General features: G+C 45.0%; 2 protein-coding genes across 2 annotated transcripts in view; both read right to left on the bottom strand.

The window, feature by feature from the left end:
* Galnt11 (polypeptide N-acetylgalactosaminyltransferase 11) overlaps positions 1-6,852 on the bottom strand; it is a 32,548-nt gene extending 25,696 nt beyond the window's left edge. The window contains exon 1 of the mRNA XM_028774695.1: positions 6,694-6,852. The gene's annotated coding sequence lies outside the window, so the exon portion shown is untranslated. The remainder of the gene's footprint in view (positions 1-6,693) is intronic.
* A 3,045-nt stretch (positions 6,853-9,897) lies between these two features.
* The window catches only part of Galntl5 (polypeptide N-acetylgalactosaminyltransferase like 5), a 30,271-nt gene continuing 19,356 nt past the window's right edge, over positions 9,898-20,812 (bottom strand). Inside the window, exons 7-8 of the mRNA XM_028774763.1 lie at positions 12,559-12,708; positions 9,898-10,098 (exon numbers count right to left, since the gene is read on the bottom strand). Of these exons, the coding sequence (XP_028630596.1) occupies positions 9,898-10,098; positions 12,559-12,708 (351 nt within the window). The remainder of the gene's footprint in view (positions 10,099-12,558; positions 12,709-20,812) is intronic.

Below are 20,812 nucleotides of genomic sequence, written 5' to 3'. Positions count from 1 at the left end.
TTTAATGCCCCCAGCTGCCAGGTGCTCCTGGTATCCATGGCTACAAGGCACGTGACGTAGTGGCTTCAGTTGAGATTGTCCACGAGGGCAAGTCACGTGGTAAAGGGTATAAATACCCGGATTTCCTTTCTATTGAGGAGTAGGGAGGAAGAGGTAGAGGTAGAAAGTAGGAGGTAGTAAGTAGTAGGAAGAAGTAGAGGAGTAGAGGAGACTGAAGGAGTGAGAATATAGTAAGAAGAGAGGAGAATAAAGAAGACTTGAAGAGACTCCACCGGACTCTGGCTTGTATCTATCTTTTGCGTCTCTCGCCCCTTTTTTCCCCTTCCTCCGTCCCCACTTTCTCTCTTGCTAGACCCTGACCTGCCGACCGGAGCAGCAGAACCGGCCGGCCTTTACAAAGTAAGAGAACCTGACGGCCGTTACAAAAGAAACGGCCGTTACACAGGCACACCTCAGAAATTGCTGTATCACTCCATGATCTCATTGACTGAAAAAGAAAAGAACCAGAAGGGGAATGGTATGCTGTCAGGAGGATGAGACACAAGGACTGCATATGAGTACAGGCCAGCCTGAGCTGCACAGGGTTTCTTCTTCAGAAGGCACCCAAATCACAGATACGGCTAAGACATTCAAATGGGGTTCTCCCATAATAAGCCCACACCCACACGAGTGCTGTCTTTTCTGAAGCACCCTCTGTTTTCCTTAAGGCCCATGCTTCTATATTAAAAGTATTTCCTATCAAAGATATTAGTGCATACCTATCTCTCTATCACTTGTGAGGTGGAAACAAGAAAATCAAAGGCTAATGATCATCTTTGGCTACACAGCAGGTTTGAGACCAACCCAGGCTATAGAACTTTCTAAGATCAAGCTGTCTTAGAAAGAGAATAAACTAATGATAATAAATCTTAATACATCCCACCAATGCTTCATGCTCAGGTGTCCTCAAATTAAAATTCTCTTCTTCAATGTGAAATACTTCAGCATCACCTCAACAAAACTCTCTCAAAGGCCTCCTCAATCCCTGCCTTTGCTGATAGTTCCAGCATTCAGAAGTCTAAGACAGCTGTCTTAGTCAGGGTCCTCTAGAGTCACAGAACTTATGAAATGTCCCTATATACTAAGGGAATTTATTGTAATGACTTATGGTCCAACTAACCCAACAATGGGCAGCCCAACAATCTAGTAGTTGCTCAGTCCCAGGAGGCTGGGTGTTTCAGCCAGTCTTCTATATGAGCTGGAGTCCTGAAGAAGTGGGTTCCCACAGATGTGCTGGCAAGTAAGTGCAAGCAGTTAAAGAGTGAGCATTCCTTCTTCCAGTGTCCTCCAGCAGAAGGTGTGGCCCAGATGAAAGGTGTGTTATCACCACATCCGGATCTGGAAGTTGCTTTGTTCCAGGCTGACTTTGAACTCAGAGATCTGCTTGCCTCAGTCTCCTGGGATTAAAGGCCTGTACTATCTTGCCTGAGCCTAAACTTTTCATGGCCGATATGGCCCAAGATCTCCATGTCAAGATGCATGTAAGAAGCCTGTGTCTTCCAGCCTCAAGATCTAGATCACAGGTGTGGCCTCCATTTCTGGATTGTAGTTCATTCCAAATATAGTTGACAACCAGGAATAGCCATCACAGCAACAGAATACCGAGTACAAAGCTAGCTTGGGCAACTCAGCTTATTAAAAACAACATTCCTGCCAGGCAGTGGTGGTGCACACCTTTAATCTCAGCACTTGAGAGGCAGAGACAGGCAGATTTCTGAGTTCGAGGCCAGCCTGGTCTACAGAGTGAGTTCTAGGGCAGCCAGGGCTATACAGAGGAACCCTGTCTCAAAAAACCAAAAAAAAAAAAAAAAAAAAAAAAAAAAGGATACAAATACTACAATACTAACACAGCTCAGATGCAGAAGAAACATACTAAGTAACGCTGCTGAGAGAAAGAAACAAACTTACACCAAAAATAAAGCAAAGCAAGCAAACATTAACAAACAAACAGGAAACCAGGGATACAAGCCAGCAAAACACCTTAAAGCACAAGGCTCAGGACCCCAGGCAGGTCAGTGAACCAGGGCAGGCAAAGCTCTGAGTAATGGCTCTTTCTTCTGCTCAGCAACAGCAGCCCTCAGTCACACAGACAGGCAGACACAGTGAGAAGGTGCTGCAGCCTGAGGGACAAACTGCAGGAGGGAGTCCACAGCCACCTGTGAGCAGCACACATTCCATTGCAACTATGACAGCACACAGGGATGCCTCATATTATCACAATTTCTGTAAATCTGAAGCTACTCCAAAACTAAATAATAGTTTAAGAATTGGGGGTGGGGGGCTCGTCAAAGTAAAGATACTTTTATCCTGCTAAAATCATAGGCTATCTGAAAGTACTCAATTAACCAACAAGATAAACAATGACTGCCTGGAGATGAACCATTAACATTTCAAACTGTTAATTTTTCGTGTCTAAACTTCTCATAATAAAATGCTTTTTAAAAAGAAATTATGAGCCAATAATTGTTCTCTTAATATCACACCCACTACTTGTATTAAGATGGGCTCTTATGGATTTTGGATTCTTGGGGTTGTGTCAGGAATACCATGGCTAAAATTAGTTCCTGGGGGAGACGTAAGCAATATCTATCCCTTCCTCCTAAGGTCCCAGACAACCAAAGCATGAGTCCACCAACACTCACTCTTGGGAGCCGGTGAGTCCGCTAGGGTTCCTTACAGAGCACAGCTGAGGTTTCTAAGTGTGATAATAGCTCTCCCATTGCTGCAGAGATGGAGTCCCCTCCCTGACAACAGTTTGTAGCAACCTGAAACTCAGGTGACAGTCTCCTGAGCGTCCCTACCCCTGTATGATAGGATGTAATAGTCAGTAAGTCCTGATGGAATGACCATTTCAGCACAGCTGAACTCCTTGACTCGGAGGGTAGGTGTATACAACATACATACAATCTGGCCGTTAGCTAACTCCTGTCCACAGATTCTAGTCCATCTTATGATTGTATCAACTATGTCTTCCTCACTACTAATCTTTCCACAGAAAGTCATGCAGGTTTCAATGTACCTTTACAACTGTGTACTTGAACAGCAGAATACTCAGATGTGTGTGGAAGAGTGGGCACAGTGCAGTAGAAAGGACTGTGCTGTGATGACCTCAGTCTCCTAAGTTCCAGGGATCCTCCAGCCAAGGGCTAAGAAAACACACAGCATCTGTAAAAGCAATGTGGCACTCCCAGGGACTTTTGCAATACCTGGGAAGAGTTTTTGGTTGTCACATTACAGTTGGCAAAGACCAGAGATACTGTGTATCCCTCCCTGTAAGGCACATGTCAGTCCTCAACAAGTTATCCCTTTCTAGTTGGTGATGCTAAAACTCTAAACGGCATTTTTCCAACTAAGAGATTGAACTGACTAGCTGAATGAACAAGTACAATCCTCAAGATTATATACTTGATGATTCCCTTTATATAACACTCTTGATATGATGAAACTGTGCAGATGAAAGAACGATTCGTGATTGCCAGAGGTTAGGGATACAGGGATCGGAGAATTCTTAAAGAGGCAAAGTGAGTATGGAATCACTGTGGCAACAATACTGTAGCCACAGATCAGTCTTAACTACATCAACACCAATACTGTAGCTACAATGTTATGCTACAGTTTTACATAATAACACTGAGAACACAGTAAAGCATATATAGCCCCTCTCATATGTCTTATAATTGCACGTGAGTCTACAATTACTATAAAACAAAACGCTTAATTTTAAAAAATTGCATGAACACTTAGTTCCTAAAATGCAAGCATTTAAAAAGGCCCGTCTATCTTCTCAGTAAGGAACTGCTAATGATTTCTGCATTGCCCTAAGAATTCTTGAACGTAACTGTGTGTGCACACGTGTGCATACGGGGACTCATTCTCCTGGCTCCCCTTCTCAGAAGACCCCTGACTAACACAACAGCCTTTTAAAATATCATGAGTAGGTTCAGGGATTTGGTAAAATGAAGCAGATTACCCAAACATTTTTATTTTAGACTTATTTTTATTTTGTGTGTATTATACATACATACATACATACACACACACACACATGTGGGCAGGTTCTGCAGCGTCCAAAGGTATGTGACCCACAGGCAGTTTCAAGTCACCAACATGGGTACTGGGAATTAGACTGGGTTTCTCTGCAAGAACACTACTTCCTCTTAACCACTGAGCCATGTTTCTAGCCTTACCTGAAAGACTTACAGGTCAATGAATTCTAAGGGCTTTAAGGCTAGAGGAAATTTAATTGTAAGAAAACAGGCTGGGGCTCTGCCACTGGGAATAAACTTGTCGGAATACACAGAAATAATGAACTGGACATAGTAGTTCACATTTACAGCCCAGCACTTGGGAAGCTTCGGCAGGAAGACTGACAACAGTTCAGGCCAGCCTGGGCTACAAAGTGAGACCTTATTGGGAGGTGGGATGAAAATCGCTAGCTAGTGTCTTTAAGCAATTCCACTACCTAGCTTAGGAAGGAAGTCCTGACAGCTGTGTACAAAACAGTCTGGGATAGAGGGAGAAAATGTTTAGAATCAAGGATCAGTGACAACAATCACAAGGAGAAGTCATCTTGGCTTGACCTTGGGCTGTGAAAGGGAAAGGAAGAGCATAGACCGACTATCTATACTGGTCAGCATGAAGGGCATCACCTAAGGAAGAAGAGGCTATAGCACCAAACTTTCAAGTCTTGATGACCCAGAACAAGGGTCAGGGGTGAGCTGTTACATTCAAGATAGAGAGATGACTTCACATCAGAATCCAGGCTTCACGTAGAAACTTAAAAGACACATGGGAAACACAGATGAAATTGAACCTGGGTGCAGAGCAGGCTTAAGTAACAAAGGTAGAGCAAGTGCTGGGAGTGGATACTGAACCCTGGGACACTGTGAACACTGAAGAACCCAGGAAAAGACCTCAGAAGGGTTTCAAGGAACATCCAGAAGATGGCCAATAGGAAAGGCCACAAAGGTTACTGAGGACCAAGCCAGATGAGTGTTTAGATGTAGCTGTCAGATTCAGCAGTCAGTACAGAGCCTTTCCAAATACCAGCTAGCAATTCAAACCTTACATATACAACCAGGATGAAAGCAGAGGGACTATTTGCAAGGATTCTCTAGAGTAACAGAACTTATAGAATGAATTTCTCCATACATAGACAGGGTGGGGGGATTTATTAGAGTAGTCCAGTTAGTCCAACAATGGCTGTCTACCGATGGAAAGTCCAAGAATCTAGTAGTTGCTCAGTCCACAAAGCTCAAAGTCTCAGCTGGTCTTCAGTATACACTGGAATACTGAACTAATAGGCTCTAACGCCAATGAAGGAATAGATTTTGTAGTGTGGGTGAGAGCAAGCAGGCAGAGAGGGCTTCCTTATTCCATGTCCTTCATAAAGGCTGCCAGCAGAAGGTGCCAGGTTAAAAGTGGGTCTTCCCACCCCAAAGATACAGACTAGAAACGGCTCTCCCCACTTCAAATGATTTAATTAAGCAAAAATCTCTCACAGCTGTGCCCAGCCATTTTGGGGTTTCAGTTAATTCCAGATGTTGTCAAGCTGACAACCAAGAATAGCCATCACAGAGACTCAGACAGACATAGAGATAGATGAAAGGGAAGACCATGGAGCCACTTAAAATGAAGTGTCTAAACCAGGTAAATTCATAGAGACTGCAGAAGCAGACGGAGCAGGGTCCCTGCCCTATGTGTACAGTGTCTGTCCTGAGTGACAGTTTTGGAAACATGTATGTCTGCTGACTGTAAGACAACATTGTGAATGTACCTGATGCCATTCAATTAAAATAACATAATAAACTTCATGCTATGTATACTTTTTAAGAAAGACAGTAATATAAAACTGTGAAGAAAAACTGGCAAGCAGCAGCACAGAAATGTCCGAGATAAAACTGCAGGGCCATCACATGAGACACAGAAGACTGTGTGCTGACATTTCAGTTGCAGAACTCTGTGGCAGGCGCACTCTGAGGTTAAGAAAGGCTTACTTCCTATTTTTTTCTTAAAGCAGTATTTCAAATTAAAGAAGTAGTAAGTTCGAGGTAACTCTATTTTGTTGGGCGCACCGACTGGAAAGCGTCTCCAAGGATCTCATTTTATGTTTGAAGATAAGCAACCAACCAACATGACCATGGATGGCTCTCATAAAGTAAAAGGACTAGATCAACTCTTTGATGGGAAAATGAAGCTAATCCATAGTAACCATGCTAATATTCGCCAAAGGGAAAGATCTAACAGATAGGTGGTCTATTTTTATATTTAATGCACCAGTTTGGAGTGAACGGAAACCATACATGGTAATTTCTTTAGCAAGCATATTGCAAAGAAAAAAAAGAAACATGCATCCTTTCTGTCTTCCAGCCTCCTGTAAGGACTCGGTCTAAATCCTGACCTGCACAGACTAACTGTAATAACAGCAATAAAAATGACAATTTTTTTCCTGGTAAATCACAACACCGGCTGGAGGTTACGGCCACCGGGAGCTCGGCCCCGCACAGTGCCCATCACTGCTGTTGAAGCTGGAAGCTGCTCGGGCCTCACAGGCCACCGAGCCTGCTACAGCAGCCGCGTCCCGTCAGGCCGCAGCCCACGCTCAGGCGCCGACGTAGGCCGCGCGGGGTCAAGCGCCGCGGGCCGGCTACTCACCGCGACACCCGCAGGCCGGGATGGCGGCGCTCCGGGGCACGGGCTGTGGCATCTTCGCTCCCGCCACAGCCCGGACCGAGCCGCACGAGCCGCGGGGCGCGACGCGGCCCACGACACGCAGCCTTGCGGAGCCGCGCTCCACCGCTCGCGTCACGGCACGCACGCCCCGCCTCCAGAGATGACGTCACCGCCCGCGGCCTGGCGTCACGAGGCCCGGGCTCCTCCCCGCCCAGCGTTGGAACTCTGTCCCCACAGGGTCTTAGTGAAGTTCACTCCAGAGAGACGCATAGATGAGGGAAGGACGACTTTTTCCATGGGAAGAATGTGAGGGACTTTAGCAGATCTAACAGAATGGTAAGGTTTTGGTAGTTGGTCCAGTAATGCTGCATTACATTGATGGATATCTAAATTAATCCTGTCATCTCAGCCTGCTATTCAGCCAAGACTTTTTAAAAAAAAAAAAAAAATTTTTTTAAAAACTGTGATATCTGGTAGAACAACAGGACATATGTAAGCAGAAAATTCTGCATCCCTTATTTCTAAGAAAACAGCATCTCCTGAACCAACAAATTGTTCTAGCTAGCATTAACCCAGGGTACTTCCCTCCTTCATTAATTGACTATGGTGACTTGCAATATCCTACATGGGCTTATATGTGGAGCTTGGTCCCCGCTGATGGTGCAATTGCCAAAGATTCTGGAGACTTTTAGGAGGTGGAGTCAATCTAGAGGAAAGAGGGTCGGGGGATGTCTCTTTGAGGGTCTTACCTGGTCCAATGGTCCAGGTCTCCTTCTGAACTTCCTGCCCATCATGAAGTAAATAACCTATCCCGTGTAGTGCTGTCATTCTGATGTTCTGCCCACATGCAATGGCCAAGAAACCACCATGAGCCAAAATAAATCTTTTCCCTTTATCTAGACAGTGCCACAAAATTAACCCATACGTGGTCCTGCCAAATACCTTACTAGTATTGTTAGGCTGTAGGATGCTATGTGAGGTTACCTAGGTCTCCCCACAGGGCTGAGGTCCTGATGACCCTTACCTGTGCCCTTCCACGGCCATTGCTCTCAAACAGTTACTGCTCAATGCCAAAGAGAGTATCTTTCATAGTTTCCATTCTTGTCCACACAGCAATTCATCTTAACTGGAACTAGCAGTTATTGAGGGGATGGCCCTCTCTTGCAAGGACAATAGTACAGAGTGCATTTGTACACCACCACCATGTGCCTGTTATTTTTCTTGTATGTGTGACAATGTTCCTGACAAAAACTACTTAAGGGTTTATTGTGGTCACAGTTTGAGGGTACAGCCGCCACTGTGGTGGGTAAGCCATGGCAAGCAGAAGTCTGAGGCAGCTTGTGACAGTTCGTCCTCAGGAGGCTGAGAGAGTCTGGTACTTATCTTACACCCAGCTTTTTTTATTATTTTTTTTATTTTATTTGATCCCTGCTCCGTGTGTTATGGCTACCCACTTTCCAGGTAGGTTTCCCCTACTCAGCTAAACCTCTCAGGAAAACACAGAGACATGGCCAGAGTGGGGCAGTGGTGGCACACACCTTTTATCCCAGCACTGAGAAGGACAGCAGACACAAGTGGATATCTGAGTTTGGGGCCAGCCTGCTCTACAGAGCTTGTTCCAGGACAGCCAAGGCTACACAGATTAACCTTATCTCAAAAACAAACAAACAAACAAACAAACAAACAAAAAAGCACTGTTAGTATTCTGTCTAAACTCCACCTCCACAGTTATCTGGCTACACCTAGGTATGCTCCTCCCCACAGTTACCTGGCAACAGCCAGGTAGGCGTGCCCACTATAAAAGGGGCTGCTTGCCTCCTCCTCTCTCTCTCACTCTCTTACTCTCTTGCCTCTAGCTTCTCCTCGCCCTTCCTCCCTTCCCTTCCCCCTCTCTCCATGTGGTCATGGCCAGCTTCCACTTCTCTCCTCTCTCTCTCTCCTCTTTCTCCACCATCTTCTCCTGTTTCTCTCCCTACCTTTGCCCTCTGCCCTGAATAAACCCTCTCCCCTTTGGAACTGTTTGCTCTGGTGTTGTCTGTTCCAAGCTGCGCGCCGAAGATAACACCCACCAGAAAACAAGACAAAACAAAACAAAAAAGTCATGCCCAGAACAGGAATGTTTCCTAGATGATTCCAAATCCTGTCAAAGTGGTAATGAAGAGTAACCATTTCACCTAGTATCCTCAAATGGGTGAAGCTTACAAACTACAGGACAGCAGTGAGCATTCTGGATGCTCAGTTCTGATAGCACCCCTCTGAAGCGTCATTGCAGTGATGGAGGAACGGGTAGATTGCGTTTGCTATACTTGGCTGTCCTGTCAGGTGCCTCCTCCTTTTTTGTCCTTTCAGTGTGCTTCTTCCAGAATTTTCTTTGTAGATTTTGTGAATTACTCTTCTTTGACCTTCTTAAACTCACCTTCACTAGGGTGAACCCTACAGCATTCTCCGAACCCCAAAGAAGTTCTCTAGGCGTTGAGGAGTCTGCATGGCAGGCAGGGGGCTAGCTGCTTCTATCCCAGTCCCTGCACAGCTGACAGCTGGTTAGAGAAAAACAGGACATAACTGAAGAAGAACTGGGAAAGCTGTGGGTCACAGGCCAGAGGACAGAAGGCACAGATATGAAAATAGAAGCAAAAAAGAGCGGCTTGGGATAGAAAGGCCAATGGGAGCACGCGTGGGGAACCTGCCTGAAACACATGGGACCTGAGAAACCCACCCAAGGTGATATGAACATCAGATACTTAGGAACCCAGCCAAGCCAGGAGGTAGCCTGGCTGCAAGAAAGGAGCTTGATCCAACTCAGCCACTGTACACCAATCATGGCTCTCTGTGAACACTTTCGTGAGGCGACTGTGTCAGCCCATCAGGCTGGTGGAAGCTCTGCGAGCAGAGGGCAGGTTCCCATGGACCATCACAGCCGAGTGAATTGGTCAACTAATCACAACCGATACACTTTATCCGAGTCAGTCATACACCAGCATCTGAACGGCGAGACAGCTTACTTCTCTACTGCTGAGGTCCTTGTGCCCAGAACTCCGGTAGTAGATGAGCAACAAAGGAAGAATTGTCACCAGAAGCGGAGAAAGGCACTCCCGAGAAACCGACCACTCTGACTGTATTTTTCATTGCATTATACATGATTGCATTATGTTCCAAATTGGTCCTGTGGTGCCATATGTTGAAGAATTAGGGGGCATTTTCACCCTTTGCTAACAAAAATGATTTCATGTCTTTCCTCTGTGTGTGAAATGGCTCCAACTCTGGAAAGATATTATCCAAATACCACTGGAATGACTTGCAACCCAGGCGTTTCCTTAATTCAACACGCTCACTAATATTTCCACAGGATACGTATAACAAAGAAGGTCTTTGAAGAAAAAAGTTTTCCTAAATGAAAACAAAGAGTCATTTTACTAAACAAAATAAATCTTTGGTGACCAAGGTCGTGATAGCAAACATCCGGAGATATTTCCATTATTGGAATAAAATTGCCCTTTCCCCTTGTGGTATAGCAATTTTCTGTGAGATTAAAACCTTCGATCTTCTAGGATAGCTTGGTAAGACATAGGATATTAAAAAGGAGTTGATATATTCTAAGACAAGTTAACTAAAACCCAAGTGGCTGCGTTTACCTGTGAGGTACTTTTTAAAATACATTATTTTAAGTAGGGGGCCCAATTTTAATCCAGGTCTTTTGAGGTGGGAAGATCCACCTTTAATTTGAGCTATACCTTCTGCTGGCAGCCTGCATAAAGAATACAAAAGAAGGAAGCTTGAAACATTCTCTCTTTGCCTGATCTCTCTCTGTCTCTCTCTGTGTCTCTCTCTCTCTCTGTCTCTCTGTCTCTCTCTCTCCCTCTCTCTCTGTCTCTTTCCCTCTGTCTCTCTCTCTCTCTGTCTCTCTCTCTCTGTCTCTCTCTCTCTCTCTCTGGCAAGAACATTCCTTCATTGCCATTAGAACCTATTTCTTCAGGATCCCAGCACATTCTGAATACCAGCTGAGACGCCCAGCTTCATGGACTGAACAACTAGTAGATTCTTGGATCTTCCATTGGTAGACAGCCATTGTTGGACTATCTGGACCACAGCCTGTAAGCTACTCTGTCAGATAGATAGATAGATAGATAGATAGATAGATAGATAGATAGACAGACATTGATACATAGAGACTTTGTTTGTTACATAGAGGGTTTACAGTGCTGTATAGAACTAGAGCTCCTAAATATATTGCATGTGTCCATAATATTCCTTTTTCTTGTTTTTAAACTTTTTTTTTTTTAAGGCAAAGTTCTTATTCTGTAGCTTTGGCTGGCCTTGAACTCACACAGACCTGCCTCTGACATTTGTTTTATGTGTATGTGTCTTTGTAGAGGTATATAACCTGAGTGCAGGTGCCTGCAGAAACCAGAAGTGGGGTTCGATCTCCTGAGGCTGGACTTAAAAATAGCTGTGAACTACTTGGGTGTGAATGTTGGGAACTGAACTCAGGTTGTCTATTAGAGCAGTATACGCTCTTAACCTCTGACCCATCTCATTCTCCTTGGCTTTTGAGACAAGGGTCTTACTGCATTGCCTTGGCTAGCTTGAATTTGTGCAATCCTTCTGCCTCAGCAGGAATTCTCTGAAAGCTCCATGATTATAAAATAAATCTCATTTTTACTCTCATAATTTAAAAAATTGGGATTATAGCAACTGCTGATTCGTTTTTGTCACCTTGACACAAACTAGAGCCACCGGGGAAGAGGGACTCCAGACAGGAATTGCCTCCATCAGATTGGCATGTGGAGTATTTTCTTGACTGCTAACTGTTATAGGATGGTCCAGCCCACTGTGGTGGTACCATCCCTGGGCATATGGTACTGAGTTGTATAGGAAAACATGTTTAAGAGGCCATGGAGAGCAAGATAGTAAGCAGTTTCCCTCTGTAGTCTCTGCTCGAGTTCCTGCTTTGGCATCTCTGGATGTGAAGTATAAGCAAAATAACTTTCTTCATCTGAGTTGCATTTGGTCAGTGTCTTATCGCAGCAACGGGAAAGCAAACCCGGACAGAAACGTAAGATAAGCTGGGTGGTGGTGGCGCATGCCTTTAATCCCAGCACTTGGGAGGCAGAGGCAGGTGGATTTCTGAATTCGAGGTCAGCCTGGTCTACAGAGTGAGCTCCAGGACAGCCAGGACTACACAGAGAAACCCTGTCTCGAAAAACCAAAAAAGAAAGAAAGAAAGAAAGAAAGAAAGAAAGAAAGAAAGAAAGAAAGAAAGAAAGAGACCAAGACACACTGTCAGAGACCCACTGTGCGTCTGTGTATAAGGAGGTCCATCCTTATTTCTTTAAGTATGGCACAGAGATGCACTCTTGGAGAGTGCAGCAAGGGCTTCACCACTGAGACAGACATAATCAAGGGCACAGCTTGCAGAGAAATCTTTGACTGTTGGTAGAAAAGGAGTTCACACGTGGGCACAAGACCTGTGCCAGCCGCTTCCCGGGACACTGATCGTGGCTTGACAGGAAACCCTACAGTAATCAGCTCCTGAGGCTGCAGCAGGAGGGGATGCTTTCTTTGACAGTGGTGGAGAAGAAGAACTCTGCAGTGCGTAAATAGATCTAGTTGTGGGGGAAAGTCTCTGCAGACTGATTTACTTCCGAGAAACTTGAATTTTACTAAAACTAAAGCTTAAAAAAATTAATTACAAAGACAACTGGTTAAGATTAAGCAGTTGAGATCGGGCCCAGTGGTGAGTGGGTGAGAGACCAAAGGCTCCACACACGAGTGCAGTTTGTATGTGAAAGGTAGAAGAGTCTTGAGAACAGCCCAGAACCTGCTCTCCCCAATCAGAGGCATACTCACCTTGTATTCATCCAGCCAGACATGAGCCACTCGTAGTAAGTTCCTTGACAAGGCACTCTGGTTTATAACCCTGTTTAGACTTGGTGCCTTACTGATATGTCCAACCCGAGAGCAAGGGAGTATGAAGAGCTGGCCTCCACACATCCAGATCTAGACAAGACCGCAACTGATTAGTTTATTAGTAACTGGCAGCTGCTTGAGAACACATGAACACACCACACACACACACATACACTCACACACACACACACACACACAGAGAGAGAGAGAGAGAGAGAGAGAGAGAGAGAGAGAGAGAGAGAGCGCTAATATTTGGTTGGATGGTTGTTTATCAAAATAGGTAGCCCATATTAACCCCCAAGGCACTCTCTGGGAATGATGCTGACAGGCTGGGGTTCAATACAGGGCTTTGTTCACACTAGGCACTCACACTACCCTTTGTTCATGCTAGGGATTCACACTACCCTTTGTTCACACTAGGCACTCACACCACCCTTTGTTCACACTAGGCAGGCACTCACACTACCCTTTGTTCACACTAGGCACTCACACTACCCTTTGTTCACACTAGGCATGCATACCACCAGTCCCGCCTCTAATGCTTATTCCATTTATTTTGTTTCATGTAATAAATTTAATACATTCACCAAAGTCTTATACTGTAGGTGCTGTAATCGTAGACTCCCCATTTACAAAGAAGAAAGTTAGCATACAGATTTATTAAGAAGTTAGCCCGGTGAGGTGGAATAATTGAGTGGCAGAGCTCAGGATCAAATTGAGGAAGTCTAGCCTAAGAACTTCAGTTCTGAGTAGCCAGTGGATTCTCTTTCTTACCTTCTGCATGTTTCTAGGTGTGAGCAATACCATGCCAAGTTCTGGCTAGACTCAGTTACTTGTAGTTTATAGATAAACACTTCACAGCACATATTATAATAGCCTCATTCACTACGTAAAGGCAAGAGACGGTCATTGAAAATGGTTAAATATAGGAAAATGTACACCCTAAGACTTGAGGTTTGTCAATTAATTTAAGTATAAGTGTGGATACACAAACACACATTAATAGAACTTACTGTCTTTATGTGAGTTATGCAAATTGGAAAACATAGTTTGATGGCTTAAAAGGATTCCCACAAGAATAAGGATCTGAGTTGGATTCCTGGTATCCATGCAAAAATCTGGGCATGGCTGCACCCTCCTGCAATCCCAGTCTGGAGGGACTGGGGATAGAAACAGAATGCTCACTGGAGTTGACTGGATGCCCCATGGCAGAAACATAGCAAACTTGAATCACTAAGAGATCTTGTCTCAAGGGAATAGAGGTAGGTAAATGAAGGACAGAGGGGGAGTCCTGAATTCTGCATGTACAGCATGTACCTGCACACATGGAGGACTCCAGACACCTGCAGGCATAGCATGTAACTGCACACAAATGTGTATATGCATGCATGCACACGCACATTTGTGCACACAAAAAAGTAAAAGTCTTATTTAAAAATTCTAGCTGGGTGGTGGTGGCACACGCCTTTAATCCCAGCACTTGGGAGGCAGAGGCAGGCGGATTTCTGAGTTCGAGGCCAGCCTGGTCTACAGAGTGAGTTCCAGGACAGCCAGGACTACACAGAGAAGCCCTGTCTCGAAAAACCAAATAAATAAATAAATAAATATTGTAGAAGTGTCTATTTTGTTGTTATAAGAGATAACACAGAGCAGAGGTGAATAGTGGTGAGCAGAGGTGAATAGAGGTGAGCAGAGGTGAGTAGAGGTGAGCAGTGGTGAGCAGAGGTGAATAGAGGTGAGCAGAGGTGAGTAGAGGTGAGCAGTGGTGAGCAGAGGTGAATAGAGGTGAGCAGAGGTGAGTGGAGGTGAGCAGAGGTGAGCAGAGGTGAGCGGAGGTGAGCGGAGGTGAGCAGTGGTGAGCAGAGGTGAATAGAGGTGAGCAGAGGTGAGCAGAGGTGAGCAGAGGTGAGCAGTGGTGAGCAGAGGTGAGTAGAGGTGAGCAGTGGTGAGCAGAGGTGAGCAGTGGTGAGCAGAGGTGAGCAGTGGTGAGCAGAGGTGAGCAGAGGTGAGCAGTGGTGAGCAGTGGTGAGCAGAGGTGAGCAGTGGTGAGCAGAGGTGAGCAGTGGTGAGCAGAGGTGAGCAGTGGTGAGTAGAGGTGAGTAGAGGTGAGCAGAGGTGCCTGCCACCAAGCCCCATCACCTGAGGCCCCCCAGAGAAGAGAGAGCACTGACCATACACATGCTGTGGCAGTGCATGCTCCCCTCCACACACACACTTATCTCCGTTCATCTTCAAGAACATTTTGCATCCGTTTCTGTGGGGTGCCTCCACGCCACAGTTTGCATGCTGTGGTCCGAGGACAACTCTGAAGGACTCGGTTCTGTCTGCCGCGTGGATCTCAGGGATCTACCTGAGGTCATCAGGCTTGGTGGCAAAGGCCTTCACCCACTGAGCCGTTTCACCAGCCCCTCATAGTAAGAATGTGGTTCTAACATAAATCTTGTGGATATGATTTGTCTGTGCATGGTATGTTTGCTGTAGCCATTCTGTTTCCTGGTGTTTCAGTAACACCAACATTGCCTGGAAACTTGGTAGAAATGTAAACCTGTGGGCCACAGGCACTGCTGATACAGAACCGGTGGGTTGGGCCAGCCTTCTGCATTTTCACAGGCTCTTTGTGTGAGTCTAATGCACAGAGTTAATGACCCTCTGTTCTAACTCATCCAGGCCATAAACTCTGATTCTGCAGATACTTTTCTAAGGAAATTCACTTGAACGTTCAAAAACGATAATCATATGTTAAGATCTTCACTGAAACATACTGTGTGGGGTTGGGAATGCGTCTCAATTGGTATAGTGTTTATGAAGCGTGCTCAAAGTTCTGGGTTCAACCCTCAGTACTACATGTGGCCTCAGCTCCACAACTGTAATTACAGCACCCAGGAGGTGGAAGTAGGAGGATCAGAAGTTCAAGGACATCCTTGACTAACATTTAAGGCAAGCCTGGGCTTCATGAAACCCTTGACTTTGAAAAAAATAGATGAAGTAGGGGCAGAAATCCACAGATATCTAAAAAATATCCTTCCGATTCCTTGTCTAGAAGACACAGAAGAAAAGGCCTTAGGCCACAAGTCTAAACAATTAGGTTCCTTCATCGATCTATCCAGTGGTTCTGTTGCCTGTCTCTTGTCTAGATCTCATTTTCTTTGGAAATTGTGAGCTAAACAGTTGATATAGACAGATATCTGTCCTGGTTGCTTCATCATGCAACAAAAGTTGACAAAAGTCAGTCTCTTTTTAAAAGAAAACTAAGGATGTTTGAAAAGCTGTTACATTGTTAATGTGCTTAACATTAACATTAATTATCATTATCAATTTTCCCATCGGATGTACTGGGCATTTTTTTTTCATTTGTGTTTGTGTCTGCAAAGGCCGGAAAAAGCCATTGGATCCCCTGGAACTGGAATTACACTGAGTAGTGAGCTGTCAAATGGGTGCTGGGAACTGAATCCTAATCTTTTGGAAGAGCAGCCAGTGATTTTAACTGCTAAGCCATCTCTCCAGCCCCTTTTCTATCTTTTTGTTTGTTTGAGACATTCATTGGTTTCAAGAGACTATGGCTATATGAACAGAACAGTAAACAGAAGTCAACTTATAAAAAAAAATCGGGAACAAAACTAAAAATTTCCTTCAAAAAGTTTGTCAAGAGACAAATTGAAGAAAGCAGTAGATTTAAGCCCAGTCACCATAGGACCAGCTGCCTCAGATAACTGGCCTCAGACTCACTATGTAGGTAAGAATGAACTTGAACCTCTGATCTTCCTGCTGGAGGTTCAGGGATTATAAGGTATATTCCACCGTGCCTTGGGTTGCGGGTTGGGGGTTGAATCAAAGATTTTGTGCATGCTAGGCAAACATTCTAGCAACTGAACCACATCAATAGGCTGGTCACAGATCCCCATGTGGCTTGTGTTGTTCAGTGTGAAAACAAGTTCCACGTGGCAGCTGCTCTTGGAAACTCCAGACCTCAGCTAAGCCCAGAAGCTAAAGCCCACCCAGTCAACCTCTGCTGAGTCACCAGGAGGGCATATGCAAAGTGTTACATTTTATACCATTCCTCTCTGAGATACTTTGTTACATAGCTTAACTGATACTGAGATGATAGCAGACTAATTCTTTTTTTTTTCTTTTTTTTTTTTAGTTTTGGTTTTTCGAGACAGGGTTTCTCTGTGTATCCCTGGCTGTCCTAGAACTCACTCTGTAGACCAGGCTGGCCTCGAACTCAGAAATCCACCTGCCTCTGCCTCCCAAGTACTGGGATTAAAGGCGTATGCCACCACTGCCATCTAATTCTTTTTTTTTTTTTTTTTTTAAATTTGTATATTTATTTTATGTATGTGAATACACAGTTGTTCTCTTCAGACACACCAGAAGAGAGCATCAGATCCCATTACAGATGGTTGTGAGCCACCATGTGGTTGCTGGGAATTGAACTCAGGACTTCTGGAAGAACAGCCAGTGCTCTTAACCTCTGAGCCATCTCTCCAGCCCATCTAATTCTTAATATCCTTAGCAATTAAAATTCTGAGCAGGCGAACCAAAAAGCGTAACCCATTGACTCAGTGGATAGATGGTCCACATAGAGGAAAGGGATGGAAATCTGCTTACACCTCCATCATGTCAATGCATGAGAACTCTGTAGTAGAGAAATGGTTGTTTTCATAGCAGAGAATCCAACAGGCTTAGTGATGCTGACCAGGATTCCAGCTGGCATCTTATATCTAAAGAAGTAGTCTTAAACCGGGTGGTGACACCACACACCTTTAGTCCCAACATATGGGAAGCAGGTGGATCTCTGAGTTCGAGGCCAGCCTGGTTTACAAAACAAGTTCCAAGATAGTCAGGGCTATACAAAGAAACCCTGTCTCAAAAAAAAAAAAAAAAAAAAAAAAGAGGTTCAGTCTTAGAGGTGAGGTTGAGAAACAGAATTCCTTAAGTGGTCATTCTTAAGAGCAGAAGTCAAGGTCTCTCAGTGTTTGGAGTAGCACACCTTGGCAGTATGGAGGGATGCCAGGATGGGTATTAGAAAATGAGTAAGCTAAAACTCCCTCAGGCGGTCAAGGTCCATTGGATGCCAACCAGGATTGCGAAGCCACAAAACTCTGAAGCTGGTTATGGGAGCCATCTAAGGGCTGGGTGTGAAGTACAGCTGCGTGGGGATCTGTGAACCAGTCCTCTCCCTGGTCTGTGGCAGCCACAGAACTCAGCAACCAAAGCAAAAGATGAGCACTGGGGCTTCTCCCACACATGTCCGCTAGAACTGACAACAGTAGAGATATGTTACCAAGTGCCTCAAGACTGGAAACTGAGTCTGTGTGAGCCGGGAAGCAATGGCTTTGGAGCATAGAACTCAGTGCTTTTGTGAACTTGGGAAGCAGTGTAAGTTCTCTGTGTCTTTGTTTTCTCATTAAAAGTAAGAGATAATGGCAGTGTAAGGATTGAGTTAATATCTGTAAAATGCTCCCGAAATGTGAGTTAGATGTAAGAGCCCACCCAACAAACCACACAAATGTAATCCTTTAAATCCCGATATGGGCCGGGCGTTGGTGGCGCACGCCTTTAATCCCAGCACTTGGCCAGCCTGGTCTACAGAGTGAGTTCCAGGACAGCCAGGGCTATACAGAGAAACCCTGTCTCGAAAAAAAACAAAAAACAAAAATAATAAAATAAAATAAATCCCGATATGGATGTAAAACTACTTCAGGAGCCATCCCGACAAAAAGATGGCTCGGTTCCCTTCTAATATGACCACAGAGTACTCTGTCTCTCCACTGTGTTTATCAAAGGAAAATTAAATAACTGTACCCAAACAGAAGAACGGAGAGCCATGAGATCAGAAGTTACTTTTACCATGTGAACTGCTGTATTCTAACGCTGTTCTGTGTCCTTATGATTTAGTTGTGAACTTGGCAGGATCTAAAATCTCATAGGTGTGTCTGTGGGGAGTGTCTAGATTGGATTCATTGAGGTAGGAAGACCCTTACTACCAGAGGACAGTACCATTCCATGGACTGGTGCCCTGGACAGCACAGAAAACAGTGTGCTGAGCAATAGTTCATCTGTCTCTGCTCTCTGAGGATGGATGCAGAGTGACCAGCCTGGACAAGTTCTTCCCCACCATGATAGACATATGTGTTCACACCGTGAGCCCAGATAACCCCACGAAGCCAGTCCATCAGGTGTCTTGTCCTAGGATGGGAGACACTGCTTTAGGGAAGGAAGGGCAGGGCCGTGATTTCTTCTCAATGCTTGGCCTGCGGCACTGCTTGTCTGGGAAGGTAAACTCTACTGTTGGCCAAACAGAACTTAAACAGATCCTCAAGAGATAGTCCCCAGGTGACTGTGGGCTTCAGTAGAACCGTCCGCTGGTAGAATCTTCTGCTGAGTCAGCTACCAGCCATCTGTAGGCATGATCTTTTAGTTCATTATTGCTGCTGTTATTTCTTTGTGTTGTTGTTGTTTTGTTTGTCTGGGGTTTTTGTTTTGGTTTGATGTTTCGTTTTTTCAGTTTTTAAAACACAGGATTCCAGGTTTCTCTGTGTATCCCTTGCGATCCGGGAACTCATTCTGTAGAGCAGGCTGGCCTTGAAATCAGAGATCCACCTGCCTTTATCTTCCCAGGGCTGGGTTTTAAAGCATGCACCACCATGCCAATTTAAAGTTTTATTTTGTTGTCAGTGGCCAGTGTCAAGAGAGTATTTAAACTAGTTACTAATTCATATATTTGTTTATTCAAAGTCAGGCCCAGGCATACTACAAAGATTGAAAGCAGCCATTAGGAATGGAGTCATTGGGAATATGGGACTAGGGATAATTGATACATTTGAACAGGAAGTTAGTTAGCTGTCACTTGCTGTCTGTGAGGAATGTATGGCCAGAATGGGACACGGTTGCTTTTCATTACATTTTATGTTTTATTTAGGGGTTGGGAGGATACATACGTACATGCCTGTTCATGTGTGTGTCCACATGTACATATGGTGGGTGGCCCAGCTCACATGCAGAGTTCAGAAGACAACTATTGGAAATTGGGTTTTTCTTTTCACCACAGGGTTCCCTGGGATTGAACCTAGAGGCCTGGGCGTTATAAAATACTATTCTAAGTCAGAAGGGAATGAGTGAAATGGGCAGCAAATAAGGAAACTAACAAATGTGTTAGAGGATTCTGTAGGCCTGTGCACCGAGGTTATCTGAGGACTTCTCTGGCACAGCCAGGTGGGAGGGTTCAAGAGAAGGAGAAAGGGCGACAGCAGGGAGGGGAAATCACCTCCACTGACACTGCTCAGAGAGGCCACCTGAGCTGAGCTGGGCTAAGCCGGCAGAAGGCTGGCTAGCCAGCGAGGGGAGTGCAAGGGAGCTTATGGTGGTGAAAGTTTCAGGAGAGCATTCTCTTCCTTGGCAATGTTACAGCTCTTATGACAGACACTTTCAGGCGATGGGAGTAATTCTCACACACCTTTATTCCTTCTGGATACAGTTTTGGGGTGGGTTGGGGTCTGACAGTAAGTGTTTCCTATCTGCTTGGTCTGAGATGTTAGGGATGCCTCATCTACATGTGGAAGGACTTGGGGCGTTGCCTCTAAGTGACTGATGGCCACAAATCTCTCCAGGGGTGGGGGGTGCGGCTACGTGACAGGGGCCTGGTGCTAAGAGCAGGCGAAGCTCCTACCGTCCCTTCAGGGTCTCCGGGGCTTCTAGCCTTAGCTCAACCTTACCAGGCTTCCTCTCATGGTCCACTGCCCCACAGGATTCCAAGTAGGAGCTGGCAGGAGAAGACATTGTTGAGATATTTGTGTATATACAGCAAGTCTATGAAATCTGGGTTGAAAAGGACAACAATGAATAAAATAGGGCTGGTGAAAGGGCTCAGTCACTAAAGCACTTGCCAAAAAGCACTGGGATCTGGGCTCCATCCATAGAAGACACTTAAAGAAGAACCTGGGTGGTTTGGGAGGATTCCTAGGGCTCACTGGCCTTAGCTAACAAGCAAGTTCTAGCCTAATGAGTAACTCTCAAAAAACAAGGCAGCTGAAACCTAAGGAATGATGCCTGAGGTTGATCTCGGGTCTCTTCATGCACACAATGACTAAAATGTCCAGCTACCAGAAAGAAAGGAAACAGAAGGAAGAGAGGAAGGAAGGGGAAAGAGAAGAAGAAGAAGAAGAAGAAGAAGAAGAAGAAGAAGAAGAAGAAG

Source organism: Grammomys surdaster, unplaced genomic scaffold (genome assembly GCF_004785775.1).
Source record: "Grammomys surdaster isolate TR1022 unplaced genomic scaffold, NIH_TR_1.0 242, whole genome shotgun sequence".
In the NCBI taxonomy this organism is placed as follows: domain Eukaryota; kingdom Metazoa; phylum Chordata; class Mammalia; order Rodentia; family Muridae; genus Grammomys; species Grammomys surdaster.
This window is presented reverse-complemented; position numbering and strand designations above follow the sequence as displayed.